Source organism: Epinephelus moara, chromosome 24 (genome assembly GCF_006386435.1).
Source record: "Epinephelus moara isolate mb chromosome 24, YSFRI_EMoa_1.0, whole genome shotgun sequence".
Lineage (NCBI taxonomy): Eukaryota > Metazoa > Chordata > Actinopteri > Perciformes > Serranidae > Epinephelus > Epinephelus moara.
Genome location: NC_065529.1, coordinates 29,882,253 through 29,901,555, shown reverse-complemented (window position 1 = coordinate 29,901,555; position 19,303 = coordinate 29,882,253). Strand labels below are relative to the sequence as shown.

The 19,303-nt window shown below is 41.2% G+C and overlaps 2 protein-coding genes across 5 annotated transcripts in view; one reads left to right on the top strand and one right to left on the bottom strand.

Moving 5' to 3' along the window:
* cacna2d2a (calcium channel, voltage-dependent, alpha 2/delta subunit 2a) overlaps positions 1 to 10,762 on the top strand; it is a 207,921-nt gene extending 197,159 nt beyond the window's left edge. For all 4 annotated transcript variants that reach the window (XM_050039173.1, XM_050039172.1, XM_050039171.1 and 1 more), the window contains 10 exons: positions 536 to 627; positions 721 to 768; positions 884 to 955; positions 1,046 to 1,198; positions 1,349 to 1,401; positions 1,577 to 1,632; positions 3,228 to 3,351; positions 3,679 to 3,788; positions 4,060 to 4,142; positions 6,326 to 10,762. In XM_050039173.1, coding sequence (XP_049895130.1) covers positions 536 to 627; positions 721 to 768; positions 884 to 955; positions 1,046 to 1,198; positions 1,349 to 1,401; positions 1,577 to 1,632; positions 3,228 to 3,351; positions 3,679 to 3,788; positions 4,060 to 4,142; positions 6,326 to 6,448 — 914 coding nt within the window. In that variant the 3' untranslated portion in view covers positions 6,449 to 10,762. The remainder of the gene's footprint in view (positions 1 to 535; positions 628 to 720; positions 769 to 883; positions 956 to 1,045; positions 1,199 to 1,348; positions 1,402 to 1,576; positions 1,633 to 3,227; positions 3,352 to 3,678; positions 3,789 to 4,059; positions 4,143 to 6,325) is intronic.
* abhd14b (abhydrolase domain containing 14B) lies at positions 10,278 to 19,270 on the bottom strand. The gene is made up of 4 exons (XM_050039176.1): positions 19,008 to 19,270; positions 15,421 to 15,635; positions 14,755 to 14,996; positions 10,278 to 12,632 (listed from the first exon to the last, which is right to left on the bottom strand). The coding sequence occupies exons 2-4, from the start codon at positions 15,632 to 15,634 to the stop codon at positions 12,453 to 12,455; spliced, it is 636 nt and encodes a 211-aa protein (XP_049895133.1). The 5' UTR covers position 15,635; positions 19,008 to 19,270; the 3' UTR covers positions 10,278 to 12,452.
* Positions 19,271 to 19,303: the final 33 nt, after the last annotated feature.

Genomic DNA, 19,303 nt, shown 5'->3' with positions numbered 1-19,303 from the left:
CTGCTTTTCATTTTGTTTTCTCAATGCTTCATTTGTATGTGCGTTATTCTGATACTTCTTCTGATTCTATATATTTTGACTGTTTGAAATGAAGATATTGTTTAACAAAAAGGAAGGTGAGAGAGACCATAGTGAAGGAGCAGCAGCTAGGAGTATGGTGGAAGCTATGTCGGAAAATCCAAAGATGCGTCCAAGAAAAGTTTCTGCAGTGGATGCTCCAGATAAAAAAAGAAAATCTGCATTCAGAGGAAGGATTTAAGTAAAGAAAAAAAAGCTCACTTGTAGGCTTACGTCATAAGCACGTGTTGACAGTGTTTATGTAATTACTCTCATTGCCAGAAGGGGGAGACAAAAATTCTGCACTCCAGCTTTAAAGAAAATGTTTTAAATCCAGGCAGAGATAGTTACACATTTGTGTTTGTGCTTCTTGTCACTTTGTGTGGACATGTACATGTTCTGCATCTATTTTTGGGGCCTTTTTTGTCCTTTTGTATATTACATTTTCATCTCATTTCCGAACTTCTCTTTCTCTCAGTGGTCGGAGTGAAACTGGACCTCGAAGCCTGGACGGATAAGTTCAAGATTCTTGCCAGCAATCACACAGACGGCCACCAAGGCTCAAATACGGTGAAATATACTTTAAGAAATATATTCACATGTTTAAGTCCTCAGCAGCAGTTTTAAGATGCTCAGCTGCTAACTTTATTTTCTCTGTGACAGTGTGGACCAAACAGGGGCTGTGAAATGGACTGTGAAGCCAACAGTGAGGTAAGTACTTCTGCAGATATCTGAAGAGCTTCCTGTATTCAGCTCCATCTACTCCATCATAGCACTGTACATTTTGTGCTTGTAACTAACACCCTATCTTTGCCTCTGTGTGCAGGATCTCCTGTGTTATTTGATAGATGACGGTGGATTCCTCATCATGTCTAATCAGAAGGATGACTGGAACAAGGTGGAGTTGATAAATTAATTTGACCACACTGACCATGTTTGCTTGTGTATCTTTACACTCAGCTTAACTACTGTTTCTTATTCCCCACAGGTGGGCATGTTCTTCAGTGATGTTGATCCCTACCTGATGTACGCGCTCTACAACAATTCCTTCTACAACCGCAAGCAGTCATTCGACTATCAGTCTGTGTGTGAACGCATGCCTAACAGTGAAGCTGGAGCTGCACCCAGAGGAGTGTTTGTGGTAAGAACAAGATTTCAAAAAGTAAGATAGATGATAATGAGTTAAATCATTGGCAGATAGAGAGACTGATATTAAATTGAAATATGCATGTAATCCAGTTGATAGGACGATCTTATTGTTCCATTATTCTCTTTTCTTCTGTATCTGCAGCCCACAATTGCAGATTTTCTAAACGTAGCTTGGTGGACGTCAGCAGCTGCATGGTGAGTCATCAAGCTCGAATAAAATTAAAAAACACAATTATAACACAGTACACACATATTGTACCTGAGGAAAATGATTTGATGGACATTTCTAGTATACAGTACCATTTTCACTGCAAATACATTGCTGTAACTCATCAGTTACAGCACTAAGCCCCATCTTGTGTCTCCACAGGTCCTTGTTCCAACAGTTTATATACGGACTGGCTTATAACAGCTGGTTTGTCACAGGTGGGTTCAAACAAGACAGTCATTGAATGTTATCTTAAAGGGAGTAGGAACAATTGAAGAGATACACTTTTTAAGTTAGATGAGAAGATCGATACCATTCTCATGATGTTTGTGTTTTAAGTACGACACTTAAAGAAGGGAGGCGTGTAGCCTAGCTCAGCACGGGAAAACAGCTCTTGGGGTCTCTTCTAAATTAAAAACACCCCCACACGCACCTCTAAAGCTCACTAATCAACTCCTTCTACCTTGTTTGTTCAATATGTAGACAACCAGGAATGTAAAAACAACAATTTGTGGGGAAGTTACTGTGTCAGTCTTTTCATCTCGCTCTCAGAAAGAAGAAAAACTGTAATATAAAAAAATGTAAACTATTTCCGACCATTTAAAACAGGGGTGTCCAAACTTTTTTAAATGGGAGCCAGATAAGATAATGTGAAAATACCTGGGGGCCAGCTGGTTCTTGAATCATATGAGTCATGGTCATTTGGGGGGTGAAGTATTCCTTTAAGCCTTAAAGAAATACTTCACTGCCCAGATGACCATTTGTATTCAATCCGTACTGCACTGAAATCCCGAGGAAAGCTTTCTTTTTCTTGTGTGCCTCCATGGTGAACAAATAATCAAAAAAATGTAGGAAATTCTGGATGAATTAAGGTAAAAGATGTCTGTGTTTCACAGTAGCAAAGGTATATCAAAACATCTGTTTACAAGCTCCCACAATTCCAAGTCTCATTTATCCAGCCGTATGCTCAGTGCTTCCCAAACACATGCATTTTGACTAAAACTCAATATTTGAATCTGAACTGAAAGTGAAAGGAATATATGGTCTCTTTAAAGCCAGACTCCATTGACAAAAACAGTCATTTTACCTCACTGAACACAGGAGCTGTTGATTTAAGCAGCCTCGATTGGTTAGTTTGTTTGTATTATTTTGTGATTTTGATGTTTTAACGGGTTAGTTTAGATTCAGCAAAGTCACATGATAACATAAACTACTGATCAAGGCAGCAGTAGACCAGCAGCTCCTGTGTGCGGCAAGGTAAAATTACTGTTTTTGTCAGTGGAGTCTGGCTTTTAAGAGAACATAGATTAGTTCCTCTTTCAGTTCAGTTTTAAATATGGCGGTTTAGTGAAATATGCATGTGTGGCTGAGCATACGAGTAGATAAATGAGACTTGGATTATACTGCATGGGTTGTGTGAGAGTTTGTAAGTGGATGTTTTTATATAGATTTGCTTTTTTGATTTTTCATTCACCGTGGAGGTATCCATGGGGGATGAAGCATTCTTTTAAAGTAAAATTGGAGTTATGAGCGATAACTTTAAAGTGCACTGACTATGTTTAATTGAAATACAGGATATCGTTTTATTTAGAGTGCACAGTGTTCTCATGACATCACTTTGTTTCCAGCCTGGAGTCCACAAACTGTAAATACAAGCTGTGTAAAGAAATGGTGAAGGAGAGAGATTTTACTGGCTTTTCCAGGCCAAGTGCAGACATTCATCTCTGTAATCCCATTTTTAGCATCAGATCTAATAAATCAGCCGAACTGACAAGTGTAACTCTTATGTCTTTGTGCTCTGGTGATGCTGCAGATGAGGTGGATGCAGAAGGAATCGACTCCAAAGAGCGGAGTTGTGTAATGATCCAGACCCAGTACTATTTAAGTAATCTCAGTAGCTCCTACAACATTCTGCAAGACTGTGGCAACTGCTCCAGGTCCGTACACACACACAGAGCAACGCACAAACACATGTAAACACACATGCACACACCACAAAGAATCGCGCTGTGACAGAAGCACAGTTAGCAAGACGGATTCATCTTTCTGTCGGAGCTAATAAACTCTGCTGATGATTAAACCGCATCAGCTTTAATGAAACGGTCATATCATCGGCTAAATGAGCCTTATAAGACTGTCTCATGAATCTCACTGATCCATTAGCAAATGAGGCTGTGATGTAAGTGAGCAGAGGGGGGTTGTTGACAGAGTTGTCTCTCTCTCTCTCTCTCTCTCTCTCTCTCTCTCTCTCTCTCTCTCTGCAGGCTGATTCATGCCAAGAGGATAAACAACACCAACTTGCTGTTTGTGGTGGCAGAGAAGATGCCGTGCAACACCTGCGAGATCGAGAAGCTGTCCCAGGAGGAGGAGGAGTGTATCCTTTTTTCACATTGTGCACCAGCTGGCGGAGGAGAAGACACACTAGATTTTATCTCTTATTTCCATACCTGTGGAAACACAGATGTGTCACATTCAATTCAAGGTTATTTTTATCATGATAGTGTGAATTATGACCAGTCATTTTACATCTGTAGGACTGCATCAGGAGCTGGTGTGTGGGCAGATAATGAAACATTGCGAAAGAGAGAAAGAAGAAAGACGAAATTCAAAGGATTTTAATTTTCCTTAATCGAGTCAATTTTCAGACAAGGAGGAAAATCCATGTGAAGAAATGACTGTGGCGCGCTATCGAAAAGGACCCTCCACCTGCTTTGACAATAACATCTCTGTAAGATTTTCAGACATGATATCAATAAGCACATTTATTCACATTAAACCGTCTTTCAGCTGAATCATATTGCAATGATGTAATCTCATAATGCTGTCGTTTTATCCCTCCTGCACAAATAAGTGGTTCTGAGAAAGTTGTAATCAGAAACTGAAATTGAAGACCAAAACAGCAAAACACAGTTGATTAGTCTGAAAATCAGGCCGACTATTTGATGTGGTTTTGCAAACATTATTTATATTGTGTCCTAAATATCCTTACTTACATCATTATGAATGATTTCAGCATCATCACTCAGCCCTACATACTGCACAGGCACACAGCGTGACAGAGCACATACAGTTGTTGGCTACATTTAAGTTTTTGACAACTGTAATCCTTTGTCATTCAAGGAATAGTTCAACATTTTGGGAAATAAGCTTCTTTGGTTTCCCCTCAAGAGTTAGATGCAAAAACTGATACCGCTCAGGAGTCGTGTCATCACAGTGAGCTTGCCAAGCAATCAGCAGGGACTCTAGAAAGTCACCGCTCCCTGCCAAGATACAGGCTGTGCACTACATTTACAGTCCGCCATTTTATTTGAGTATCCAGAATAAAACATGACGTGCGCACTACCTTCTGCATTCCCACAATGCAATGCTCCAGATTTTATAGATGCTAAAACCACCGTTGCACAACTCTCAAGCTGTCAGTGACGATACAAAATGAAGATAAGAAGTAAGTGTCCGACATCTCAGTTTACTGCTCACTGTTAGGTGTGTGTTATAAAGAGAGCAGAGAGTGAGTGAACAAGTGATTTTGGACTCGGCTGTGGTCCGCCATACTGCAACTTGTTTTTACTTTAGTTTTTGTACTGATTAAACGTGTGAAGCAACATGTTGATTAGTGTGCTTTAAGTTTGCTGGTAGGCAGATTTTGTTTAGACAGTGATGAGTAGAGTAAACAAAAATGGTACTCAAGTAAAAGTATTGTACTTTTATGATTATTTTTGACTGTAAAAGTCAGAAAAATACCTAATTGATAAAGAGTAAAAAAGTATCTCGTAAAAAACTACATAAGTAGGGAGTGACCTTATCAGATACAATTTATTACATCACTGTATTACGTTCACACAGGTCCTTAACAGGTAATAAATTAAATGTAAAGTGCACAATAATTATCATAAGTGCCATATCCACTACCAGACAAATAACTAAATACATACATGCTGTTAAGCATTGTCTAAAACGGTGGTTCCCAACTGGTGGGTCATGGTCCATCAGTGGGTCACAGGTCCATTTTGAATGGACCGCAAGTGACTCACAAACATGTAAAATTTGTAAAAAAAACACTTTATTTTGAAGTACAGTGAATTTCCGGCACCGAGTTTTTATTTTGAAGTGCCCTTTCTTGCCATAGAGTGAGTGAATAATGGACAGCTACTTGATAGAGACAGCAAACTAGCTCAACGACATGACCAAACACAAGTATGACGCTGAATGTTTTAAACTGTGTGGACCTTGAACTAATGAGTAAGAAGAACTGGTCTAAAAAACTCTCTTAAAACAAACAAACAAAAAAAAAACTTTGTGTCACTAGCAGAGCAGAGTGGAGAGTCACTTCTGTGAAGCGATACGGACATACGGCTGGAACACGGCACAGCTGCTGGAATCTAGGAGTTACTGAATCCTTAACGTCTGCATCGTGTGTGTGTGTGTGTGTGTGTGTGTGTGTGTGTGTGTGTGTGTGTGTGTGTGTGTGTGTGTGTGTGTGAGATCGTCCAAAACATAAACTCAAAGTCTATACACGCTACTACCCACCACTGTCTTTGGACAGAGCCGGGCTAGCTATTTCCCCTCGTTTCCAGTCTTCATGCTAGGCTAAGCTAACCTGCTGATGACTGTAGCTTCAGAATTAACAGACAGATAGGAGAGTGGTATCAGTCTTCTCATCTAGCTCTTGTCAAGAAAGCAAATAAATGTTCCTCACAAAAAAACTGTTCCTTTAACAATCCCAAACTAGTCAGCTGTGTGAAAGAAAAAATGTCCACCGTCCTCATAGCAGTGTGTTTCTGAACAAAGGTTTAGCATGAGGTTGGATAGTAATAAAGCATAGGGAACAATTATGTGTTGTCCATTAGCGTGCAGTATTAAAACATGCAGTGCACTAGATGTGTTTTTACAGCTGCAGTTTTCTCTTTGCAGGAGAACACATCAGACTGTGGACGGGGCCACTCCTTCCGCCCGTCCCTCTACACCTTACTGCTCATCCAGCTGCTGCTGCTGTACCCGGCCGTCAGCCCCCACGTTCACTCTCTACTACATTAATTCCATTTTCCTCCACTAATCCTCCTTTTAGCCCTCCCGAGCTTCTTTCCTGACCTAAAACACTCCGACCCCACCTCCGTGCCCCTACGCCCTCCCCCCCGATATAGTCATAGGTAATAATGGGACTTCCCTTCACGGCAAGTTGGAAGCCCTGAGTGCCGCGCTACCCAGCTCGCTTCAGTTCGTGTCGCTTAGTGACAACTGCCGGACGTTTGTGTCCTCAGCCAGTTAACCTTCATCTGCAGGAGGAGTGGGTGGTGCTGGACCACCTGGATCATCAGAGGCAACGTCAGAAAAGAGAAAACAACCCCGTCCCACCACCTCCATGATCACCTCACCACCTCCACCATCCAGAGAAGGGAGGGAAAGAGGACAGGCCGATGTCCTTGTCACAGACCTCCCGCCACATACAGACTGGAGAGTTGAGGTTGTCTGTCCGCCTTCGCCTCTGTCCGTCAGACAGACGGCAGGACTCCTCCTTCTTCGTCTCTCCTCCATTCAAAGAGTCTCGCTGCTCTGTCATTCGCTTCTCCTAAGAGGCTGTGGACCATTCAGCCAGTTATAGCCACCATTAAAGAAAATAACAGAAAAAAAAGAACTGTCGAGTATACAAAATGTCGAGTATAAACCTCTGAAGTGATGAGTATTCCAAACATACAGTATATTTAGGTTTCAATTTGAAAAAGGAAGTCGTTAGGTGTTAATTTAAAAAAAGACATGAGTTCATTTATGCACTATATCTACTTGCCAAAATGAGATAGACTTTCATGTGGTCTTATTTTTATAGCCAAAACAGGAGGAGGAAATGGCTTCTGATTTAGATTTAGGATAAACCACGAGAGGAAGAGGAGTCACTCTGAGAAACTGAACGCTGATTCATTTTGTGCAGCACCTAATTACAGATTAATGCTTTTAAAAGACGTCCACTGGGATTATCATAATTAACATGATGGTAATCGCATTTCTTGAAGTATTTCCCCCTCATATTTACTATTAAAAGCTATCTGGCGTACACACACTAGTGACAGCTGCAAAATATGAATCAGTGTTCGGTCGCTGCAGATTCGGAGCGTCGTTGATGTCGTGTTTCATTCTCCTTTACGATCAATCGACCATTCTGACCTCTGGTTTTGGACTGATGTTTAAAAAAGAAAAAAAATCCCTGTGCTCTCTGATGCGAAAGCTCACCTCTGCCAATCCTCATGAGGCTTCTCCAGTAACCTCTACTAACGCTCCTAATCACAATTTGTATATGTGCTTTACAGACACACCAAGATCTCTGCCTCATGACCGTCTCATAGTAATTCCTGGTGGGTTTTTTTTTTCCTCTCTCTTTTTTGGGCTTGTATTACCTTTGACTGATGCTGTTCGAACTTCAAAAACCATTCGCTGCTGGGGGATAGGGGCTTATCAACATTTCCAACAAAAGTGCAGAAGAGGCAACTAAATATGGTGATCACGTACAGTAGTAGTCTGGTTGTAATCCGTCACAGTTCATCATTTGATCATTACGATGTGTGAAAAGTCATTTAGACTCCCATGTTTAGGAGCCGCTCTGTTTCATAGTGCCTTGATGCACTTTGTTTTGGACCACATCGGCTGTATAAGAGTAGAGCTACTGTATAGTACCTTTATAGAGCAGCCATCTTGGATAACACAGGAGCCCTGTGAGACTGAATCTGTCAGCTATAGAAATAGCTTTACACAGAGCCATCGCACTGACCTGGCTCTAGCTTAATGTATTTGCCCTCTCGGCTGTGGAGCCACCTGACTGCCATCATATGGAGTTACTATACCGTTCCTTTACAAAGCCATGTATAGAGCTATGATACACTATCCGTATACAGCGACTTAACTGGCCATAGAGCGTTTTTAGGGCCACCTGACTGCTATAGTTCTGCCTGAATCGTATGTGTCTGTGCGTGGATGTGCGTGTGTGTTAGTTTGCGTTAAAAACCCTCAAAGGGAATGTCTTTAAAAATGAGTTGTGGAGTGTATGAGGGATGACAGTTGTGGTTTCATATCTGTCCTTTCCTGATTCCTATGTTGCAACGGAGAAAAAAAAATCCAGTGTTGTTGTTGTGGAGGAGATTAAAAAAAGGGATTTTACTGAAACAAAAAGAATCCATCTTTAACCATCAGTCTGCCTAAATGTTAATCCGAGGGAGCGGAGGTGTTTCCGAAAGAATGTGTAGTTCATCAGTGTTTTTTCTGCTTCAAATGCAACATAGTTAACAAAGCCTCTCTAAATGCCTTAGTGTTACACAGTACGGAGCTCTGATACGTTTCCCTCCCTCATGTCAACTCAACGCACACACTAACAGATCCTCCAAAATACACACTCCCCTGGGTTTCCTCTGTGTTCTGCAGTAAGTATAGTGAGCTCTGACTTTGTATTTTTTGCGTCTTGGAATGATCCGTTATTGATTGATGCCTGTTTTGATTAAACGCTTGAAAGCCAGGTGGGAGTTTTAAATTTAAAAAAAGCCTCCGATCTTCGATGTTCACACCCACCCAAACCTCACTGTATTGCTCAGGTGGGACAAATTTGAACCTTAACTACACACTGTACAGTTGTTGGTACTATTTGATGTGACAGACATGCTGGCACAGTAACTGCAGCGCGGCTCCAAACAAATCAGAAAACCAAAAGACTGTTAAAAAAATTTAGATTTAAGAGATTTCCAATTCGGCTCCTTTGCGGTGTTGAGTACCTCGCAGGTCATCTGATGCTGGATGCAGTTTTACTTTTCCGGCATTTGTTTGTCTCTGTCTTGTGCCATTTAAATCTGTCTGTATTTCCCTAATTTCCACTGTCTGTAAATGAGCGCTACACGTGCCTGTGGAAATGTACCCCCTGCAACTTCCTCTCTTTTCCTGGCCCTGTACGCTTATAGCCGTCACACATAAACTAAATACTTAGGCCTATGGGTTTTTTTGCACCTGCACCGAGACATTATGCACATCACACCTATAAGCAAAACATGTAATGACACTTATTCATGGGAGATGTCAAGCACCAGGCAGAAGTAAGCCAAGGACGTCACTTCCCAGGTGTGCTTATTTTTTTTTTATTTTTTGGCGAGCAGGTCAGAGGCAAGCTCAGGGAGTGGGTCTCCACAGAGCAGCACGGGCCTGTCGAACAGAAGGTCATGGAGGAAACATGTAGTGACGTCTGTGTTTGCATCCCGACGGAAATCCTCTGAAGGGAAACACACGTCTGATTTCTGTGGTTTGACAAGTTTACTTTTGCCAAAAAAAAAGAAAAAGAAAAAAAAAGAGACAAAAATAGAAAATTGGACCAGCTTGGGGATGATGAGAGGGAGGGGGTCAGCTTTAGGACAGGACCCTAAAACGAGTAGGGGATGGTTTAAATAAAGCCTCATGCCTCCTCCCGACCCTCGCTGCATCTGTGTTGGTGCGTCTCTGTGGGAAAGACACGTGTGTATGTGATTCTGTAGTCTGTAGTCTGGTGCTATGTGACCATGTTTGACAAGTGTGTTAAAAAAATAACAGCAACATTTAGAGAAAAAAAAAAGAGTAAAATCAGTCGAGTTTAAGTGAAGTTATAAAAAAATATAGGAATACAGCACTGTTGATAAGTTTGAGATCTGAAGTCAAAATGTTTTGAATTATTTTTTGTTTTTATTTCTTGTACGTGTGTGTGCGAGTGCGTGAATGTCCGTGTGCGTGGAAGATTTAGCTCCTTCTTTTCTGGGCACTGGTCCATGTCGCTCCATTCTTTTGTACAGATGAAGCTAAAAAAAAAGAACAAAAAAAAGAAGAGGGCAAAATTTGTAAAATATTGTGTCTGTGACTCCTTGTAAAATATTTTCAAATTGTTTATTACAGAGAATCAGTTATTAAATAATGTTCATATTTTTCACTTCATTTCAGCGTGTGGTGTTTTGTTTTTTCAGTCGAGACACAGGTGGAGGTTCATTCATTTTCTGGTTACATTGAAAATATAAAATCAGTTTTCAACAATAGACTCAACACATGAATAGCTTTACTTGTGATTACAATATGAAGCAGTTTTTGTGATATAAAAGGAAAGTTTTGACATCTTGGAAATACGCTCATTCACTTTGTTATCGAGAGTAGATGGTTAACACAACTCGTGTCTGTACGGTTAGCCAGCTAAATTAGCTTAGCACAAAGACTGGAAATGGGGGAAATGGCTAGCCTGGCTGTCGTTACACTTCAGGGTTTTTTTTTACAGATTAAATAAACAAGATAAAACATGCATAATAGTGGGCTGATTTTGTCAGGTCAGCTGTTCCACCTGTTTCAAGGGTAGACAGTAAAAAATAATGGACGTAACCACCATTATTTTACCCACTTGTTTATTGATTCCTGTTTTGAAGCCTTGGGTTTGGCATTTCTGCCGTCGCCATCTTGGTTGTTTGGAGCCAGATGTGACCATATTTGGACAAGGGGGTGAAGCTGTCGGGGAGCGAGGGGTGGGTCTGACTAATAAGCTGTTTTCTAATATAAACTTGGGGGAAACCGGTTTGGTTATTTGTCCAGAGTTTCCCTTTCAGAACATGTAACACACAACAAGAGAGTCTGTGTCAGAAGCATTCTCAACTACTGGAAGAGCCTGGTCTCACTCCGAAGTTGTCGAAATCCAGTGCTCCGGCATCCTTTAACGTCAGCATGATACACGGCCGGTTGCTGTGATAGCTTAACGGTGGCCAGCGGCATTAGGGGAAACGCAACAAGACAAGGACGAAAGTTAAGGTGACGAAAGTCCGACTGGGGTGGGCGGGACGGGTGATGGATGGGTCCAACAAACACAGACTTTCACCCCAGAGAGCTGTGTTCGGTCCTGTAAGATTCTAAACCCAAACCCTATTCTTTTTTCCTAAACCTAACCATGTGTTTGTTGTTGAAGGGGAAAAAAGACATAAATTTGCGGTGTTGTACTGATGTAGTGCGTTTATTTTGCAAGAGACTGTATGTAAACGTTAAATTTCCTGTGAAAACGGAAGACAATGCATGTGACAGGCAGAACTTGACACAGTGTCCCAGAACGTCAACAACCAACACACCCAGGGTACCTTGCACAACGTATGTGGACGTGGAAAGTCCATGACCAAACGTCAATACGTGACAAGGTCGGAGTGAGAATGTGTTAACTGGAAATATTCCGATAAAGCAGATTACACAGTGCTCACGTAGCCGTTTCATATTTTAGACATAGCCAACAGAGTCTCTTGCCGTTCCGTTCGGTTTTGGCCCTTTCTGACAGAAGCTCCTGAATCTTGTAATCTCTCCAGTTAGCCACTGTTGTTGCCGTCTGCGTGTATATTACCGTTCTTCATCCTTGAAAAAAATCTGTTTAAATCAACTGATTCCCACATTTTTGTTCTCACATACAGCTCCTCCGGGTAATGTCTAGATAATTTCAGGTTTCCAACGTACTATATGTGTGAAAGGCGCTTTAGACCGTGGTGAACCTTGGACGTTTTTTTTTTTCCATATCAGGCTGTAAACATGTTTATTTCTACTGTTAAGTTGGGCATTTTTACATCGTAGTCGGAGGGGACTGACTCACTTTTGGAGCCAGCCTCAAGTGGCCATTCAAGGAACTGCAGTTTTTAGCACTTCCACATTGACTTCATTTTTCAGCCTCGGAGGTTGCCGCTTGGTTTCACGTCATTATGCTAAGCTACGTTAGCCAGCTGTTAGTGGTAGCTTCATATACAACATATACCAATATCAATCTTCTCATCTAACTTTTGGCAGCAAAGTGAATAAGCATTTTTCTCAAATGATCATTGAAAGTTTGAGCCTCGTTTCCTCTTAGCATTAGAAAAGTCTTGATTTCCAGTTTTATTACTGACACTGTTTAAAAAGTGAGAATCACTTCGTGCAGGAGGACGTCTGTGGCCTAAATTTCTCATGAATGAATAATGTGCTTATTTGTGTGGCTCCTGTGAGTCATTTATGTGTGACTGTTGCAGCTGAGAATCTCCCCACTGACACACAGCGAGGAGCTTCACAGCGTATTAAGGAAGTCAATGAGAGCTTTGTGCCAAGTGTCTGGGTCGTCCAGGTAACAGGGGTGACCGGCTCCTTTCATCACCACCACCCTGTGATTGGCCAGATTGCTCAGGTTGTTCAGTGACACTTCTCCGAGCTGAGTGTCCTGGTCGCCGTACACAATCAGCGATGGGACCTGAGGGAGAGACGGGACACGAACACACACATCATGGTGAAGAGATTTCTGTGATGAATCATCTCCAGAGTCCTTTCCCTCTCTCTGAGTTATTTTTTTTGTTTGTTTTTAAAGCCCGTAGCTAAAGGGATTTTGCAGATGTCCTCTATTTTACCTCAAGTTTAAAAAAAATTCAAACAGGTCTTATAAAAAGATAAGAGGCAAGCTTTTTATTTTTATTAGGTGTGACTAATTTATGTGTCAAGAATAAAAGTAAAGGAAATAAAAGAGTAAGAACAGACTAGTCATATATTGATATTAGTTTGTATCAGCTGTGGAAAAGGATTCAGATCCTTCACTTAAATAAAAGTCACAAAACATTTTTTAAATCTGTATCTAACCAGGAGAGTCCCACTGAAACTAAGGAGACCTCGCCGAGCAGCATAAATGAAAACAAATAGTTACAAGTGGAAAATACAAATGAAACATAAACAGAATAAATAAAAAGGATGTCACAACTCAGAGGAGAAATTTGAGAGTTTCGTAACCAGGTAATTTTAGATTTGTATTTACATAAATTTGGGGGACTTGCACGACACAGATTAAACAAAGACTTAAGCAACAGAGTTATCCTGGCATTTAAAGTGCCGGTATACTTCATCAGAAATGTTTGTCAGCTGGTTGAACAGCTTTGAAAACTTTCCCCCACACACCTTTCTGATGGTGGATTAGGAGGGACAGTGTTCCATGGTTTCTGTAACTTTCGGACAATCAGACATTCACACCCACTTCACATCGTGATTGGTCAGGGTCCCAACTTCTCGTGAAAATCTGAGTGAACGTCTTTTAAGAGAAAATATCTGAAGATGTGTGTCATCCTTGTTTTTGACTCAACATTGTGTCTCCCCTCTCTCTCTAGGGCAACCTGCTTTTCACACCACCATCAGGTGTAGCCATTTTAGATGATGTGTTCACACCGAACGTAATGTGAATTTTGCATCACATTACTCGAGCAAATACGGCTGCTGGAGAGTTTCTTTGAGAATTAAGTGACTGGCGAATATTTGCCTTTAACAGTTGTGCTAACTAAGTGGGAAAGCAGCTAACAGCTAGCGTTGTGTGCAGTAAACATGGCAGTAAAGTACAGCCGACAGCTGCAATCAAGTGATGTGAACACAACACAGTTCATACTGTCATGGCAGCCCATTACTGCTTGCCCCTCTCGTCGTTCACCTTTCACAATAAAAGACCAAGTTAAAGTACTCAAAGCATTTTGCTAAGAGGCGGCACGGTGGTGCAGTGTTCAGTATTGTTGCCTTACAGCAAGAGGGTTCATGATTCGAACCTGAGGTGGGGGGTTAAAACCCTATGTAGCCCCTCTGTGTGGAGTTAAGTTTTTCTGCACGTACTCCAGCAAACTGCAAAGTAATTAATTATTGCAGTTGCCTTTCAACAGTGCGTCCACAAAGGAGGTTATGTTTTCTGTTCTGTTTGTTTGTTTGCTTGAAAGCAGGATTATGGAAAAACTACCTGCCCAATTTTCATGAAACTTGATGGAAAGGTGTGGCATGGACCAAGGAAGACCCCTCTAAATTTTGGAGTCAGTAACAGGCCACATAAACAAATTATTTTTCACTTTTATAAACACTGCAAGATAGTGCATTTGGCGGAGGTCTGTGTTCACAGAGCAGCCTTCTAGTTACTGTATGTATGTAGTTGTTTTCAAATCATCACCTCACTTCTGTTTTATGTTGCTGCTTTTCTGCCTCGATATTTTCCCCAAATCACTGAACATCAAGCAGCTGTAATGCTCTCACTCTTTTTTTCATTTTGTGTGCTTGTTTATGGAGGAGAACAACTTTTAAATAATACACGCGTCTCCTTCATGGATAATGCACCTTCACTTGGTCCGCCATCTAAGAAATTGAATTTTGAAATGCTTGGGAGCTGGATGAAAGCCAGTGTGAAAGTCACATGGTATCTGCTGCTGTCATGGTCGCATGTAAAAGGGAGAGAAGGTTGTGGGGTTGACATTCACGGCTGCTCAAGTTCTCCTTTAAAGAGGAAATGAGGAAGGGCACAGATACTGTGCACAGGAAAGGAAAAGGAATATAAAGTGTTAGCTGACACACTCAGGCTGTACCTTTACACTCTGGTACTGCTCCGCTGTAAATTTGTCGGTGCAGATGGGAGCTACAGGGATGTAGGCTCGTACCAGAGCCTGGTGCTGGTGGAGGAAGGGGAGGGAGTACATCCCGCTGAGGGAGGGGCTTATCACCACCACCGGGCTCAGGCTCAGCTGCTCACACACCTCTTTCAGGAAACCTGCAGGGGCCAGTTCTCCAACCGCTGCCGGGGCCACGGCTGACTTAGACTGACCGAGTCCTGTGGACAGACACCAGAGAGCAGGGACAGCGGACTGAGAGAAGAAGACAAGTGCTGCAAGTTATCACATTTAGCGGATAGCAAACCTTTAGATCAGAGGATTCAAATTGTGAGACACGGAGGGAGGGACATGAGGAGAAGAACCATGTGGATTTCTCCATATGGTCATCTGCTCCATGCATGCTACTGAAACTGTTTACATTACGTAGCCATAAAGAGACAGGTGCTAAAACAGAGGGTGAATACATGTGATCCAGTGCAGACAGTGTTTTTTGACTATTAAAGCATGTAAAATCTTCTAGTAGAAACCTACAATACAAGCACAAACCTGAAAATGACCATAATATGTCCCCTATGAGGACTCCATTGCACGCCATCATCAATATCCCTCCATATCAGATGGCTTTAGGGCCGTCAGACTCACCTGGCAGGTCGATGGCGACAGCACGGCAGCCTGCTTTGGCCAGAGTCTCCAGAGTGCCGATGTTGAGCCAGTTTTCTGATGAGAAACGGATGCCGTGAAGGAGTAAAACTGACATCCTCACTTCCCCCGAGGCAGGTTCACTCTGTCTGTAGAACAACGAGGCTTTGCAGCTCTCCACCTGCACACTCCCCTCTGTCATCTTAACAGCTGACATCCTGAACAGAGGAACAGCAGAAAACTCTTTGCACTGTCACTGTTACACACTACTGTTATGCTCTGGTGAAGTACCAAAGTATTAACATCAGAATATATTCAAAATGGCCAAGAGCAATATCCAGGAGCTGCACTTCTTTGTTACAGGTAAGATGTGTCACAACAGCTACAGAGGTGCCCCGGCCTACAAGACATATCCCAGACAGAAGTGTGTTTGGTACAGACCCCAGCAAAAATCACATCATCATCATTTTTAAATTTTATAGTGAAAATAAAATGCAAAAATGACCATTACCACTAAAATCCTGACTCATATCCCAATCAGCTCATTTCAGAATAACGTATTTCTAACCATGCTGTTATACCTCTGGATGCACTGAAGTGTGAGCATCACTTTAATGTTGCAGCTGGTTCAGGTGCGACTAATTTTAATCACTTTACATATATTTTGTATTAATCTGAATCTGTAAAGCAGCTAGTAGCTGAAGCTGACAGATAAATGTAGTGGAGTAGAAGTATAAAGTAACATAAAATGGAATTACTTTGGTAAAGTACAAGTACCACAAACTTGTTCTTAAGTACTTGAGCAAATGCACTTAGTCACTTTCGACCAGTGGTTGTGACAATATAAAATATGTTACATAGGAAATTTATCATCGCTAACAAATACTGTACATCAGGGGCGTAAATAGAGACACTGCAGGCAGTGCGGTTACACAGGAGCCTGTGAGAGTCCATAGAGAGAGCGGGCCCTCCAACAATGTGACCGCTACTTTAGAAATATGCCTGTGTTCAAAGAAGAACTGCCATTGTAGGAGCCATGAATTAATTTAGAGAGTTTTGGAATGGTCTGTATTGTTATATGTTTCTGGTTAGTGTTTGAGACATTTTTTTTTTTGTGATTGCGGTTGTTGGGAGAGTCGGATCACATGGATATGGACAGTGACACTCATTGTCTATATCAGCATCTCGTCTTCACCTGTGTGGTTTTTTTGGTTGGAGCGAGAGGGAGAGTGGGTTGCTGTATTTTTTTATTGACCGCACTTTTCTTTGTTCGCTGTGGTCATTTTGATTAGAAGTTTGTGCATGTTATTATAAGTTGATTCCTTCTCATTAATAAATTTATTTGATATATTTTTGGATCTCAGTTAATCTTCTGACGGTGTGTCAGACAAGTTATCAGGCCCAGCCTCAGCTTCTCAGTGAATTTTTTTTGTTTCCTGCAGTCGCTACACTCATTAAATTCAAAAAGGTGCCATTTGCTATGTGTGTATTTGAAAAAGGCAAACCCATCTGTATCATGTTTTTTTTTTGTAAACTATGAAAGGATTAAATTAAATGAATAATTTCTCCTTTTTTTGTATTTTTGCCACATACAGATGATTGCTGGGTGATATGTATGTTGATGCTGTCCAGTGTTGAGTCTCTGATCATATGACGAGACAATATGTGCACAGTAGTGTGCACTTGAGCCTGTTGTAACTAGCTTACGCCACTGCTGTGCATTAATGAAGAAATATCCAGCATTGGGAAAGCTACTCTGACAGCTATCAATTATTTTAACCTAGAAAATGTTGAACTAAAGCAAAGCTGCCCAAAGAAGAAATCTGATAAGCTAAAGGAAAAGTAGTTCAAACTACTTTGTAAAAAAATGCTTAAACTGACAATGACCATGTCATAAAAATGATAACAAAATATAAAACAAACAAGTCACATGCCAGAAAAAAACAGCCACATAGCCATAGAAAAGTGCAAGAAATATCATCTTTGTTTCGTACACAGTGTCCATCAGTCAGACACCTGCCCTCAGAAACTAGGTGGGAGTATTGCACCAAGCAGGATTACTCAGTTAGTCAGGTACGATAACATGCAACGACTTGTCTTTGTTAATAATTATAGAAGGCTTTAATTAATACTTCTGACTAATTGTGGTCACAAGGGATTCAATTACAGTAGAGCAGCAATGATAAAATGAAAATTAAAAAAATAATTCCTTTCCTTTTATGGCCCAAAATTGTTTATAGTTTCAGCAGTTAACACGCAAACAGTAATGAAACTACTGGAATCACTATGTAAATAATAATGTAAATGAACTACCAGCAGGTTAATGCAAAATATATTTTAACTGCAAGTAACTGCATGCAGTTCACAACTCCCTAACACTGCAAAAACATCAGTAGGGGAGAGTGAGGTGAGATGTGCCAGTTTTTACTTGAGGTGACTTTAAAAAGAGGGCATCGCAGTAATGCATCCAATTAAAATATGTACATATATTTCAGGATGTGGGGCATCCCTGGGAACAACCACTTTGGATCTTAAATAAACTGTTTAAAAATATGGCTTTCCAAAAAAAGTGGTCTCGTGGCACAATTTGGTGTGTGGGTGGGTGGGTGGGTGGGTGTGTGTGATAGCTCCATAGCTGCAATCTTCTTCAACAAGGCCTATTTACAGACCTTCCCCTGTTGCACCTCTCTCACTACTCTGTCCAGCTCCATAAGAGGGGTTGAACCCCTGTCTGTCTTCCTTCTGTAAAGGCGTGGCATTATGGCTTTTGGTCTAAAATCAAAAATGTCACACAATTTGCCACTGGCACAACTTAACCCAGGCCTTTTGGCACAAATCACCCCATCCCCACCATTTTAGCAAACTTGTATCATCCAGCAGTTTAGAGCTAACATCATGCTAACAGTATAGTCTCATATTGTAGCTTACTAAAGCACTAACTCATGTATGAAATGTTTTCAAACTTATCTATAATTGTTCAGACACAACAACAATAAACCACGATCATAAAAAAATCACTTTGAAAGGCAAAAACAGTTTTTTGGACTTAAATCTGCTTACCTCTTGTGCCATGTGCCTCTTTTCTCCACAGGCTGAGTAAAATAGACGCCTCTTTAAAAATATGAGGTCACATGACCAATTTCTTCTATGGTTTTCTGCAAACAAGGGGTGGCACAACTCTCCCACTGGCACAAATCACCCCACTCTCCCCTACAGCTAGATCACAATGGGTTGTAACCATTTATTAGACGATGGTGTGGGACTTTAAGTGTTACTGTGTGGGATATATGAACAAATACATCCGTCTTAGATCAAATGCACCAAAAGCATGAAGTCAGCAGGCGTTGGACTGGGCTGCAGCGTTTTGTACGATGCTGCTGTTAATTTCTCCAAACACTTGAAACACTGTGCTTTTATTTTGTAGCCCACTGCAGCTCACTCTTGTGTCAGTGTTAAATAAGTCCGACAGAGGAGTTTGTTAAACAGGCTGATGATCAAAGTCCAGATTAGATCATTTGATTTGTAACATCGAGCTCACTCTCACAAACTTCATCACAAACACCATGAAAGAATAATCCTCCTCTTCTTACCTCACAGGCTGCAGAGAGGACCCAGTGTCTAACCTGCAGAATAAAACAGGACAGCTGTAGCACCTTGGTGTTAAAGCAGCTACACTTTCACTTTATGTCCCGGAAAACAGGAAAAAAAAAATCCTCTGGAAATATTTCTACTGACGTCTAGCGTCTGTGAGGAGAACTGCTTTTATTCTGGCAGCTACATAAAAACCAAACCTGTGTTGTTCACTAAATATTTGGTTTAATCGTTAGGTGCACTGTTGCAGACTGTATATCTGAGTATCGTGAATAAAGTGCATGCACCAGGGCTG

Bases quoted from the DNA above. Each gene is read 5' to 3' on its own strand.
- abhd14b (XM_050039176.1), bottom strand. From the start codon at position 15,634: ATGTCAGCTGTTAAGATGACAGAGGGGAGTGTGCAGGTGGAGAGCTGC. The intron at 14,997-15,420 runs GTGAGTCTGACG...GTCTGTCCACAG, and splicing joins TGTCGCCATCGACCTGCCAG to GACTCGGTCAGTCTAAGTCA. The intron at 12,633-14,754 runs GTACAGCCTGAG...TCTCTCCCTCAG, and splicing joins AGCAGTACCAGAGTGTAAAG to GTCCCATCGCTGATTGTGTA.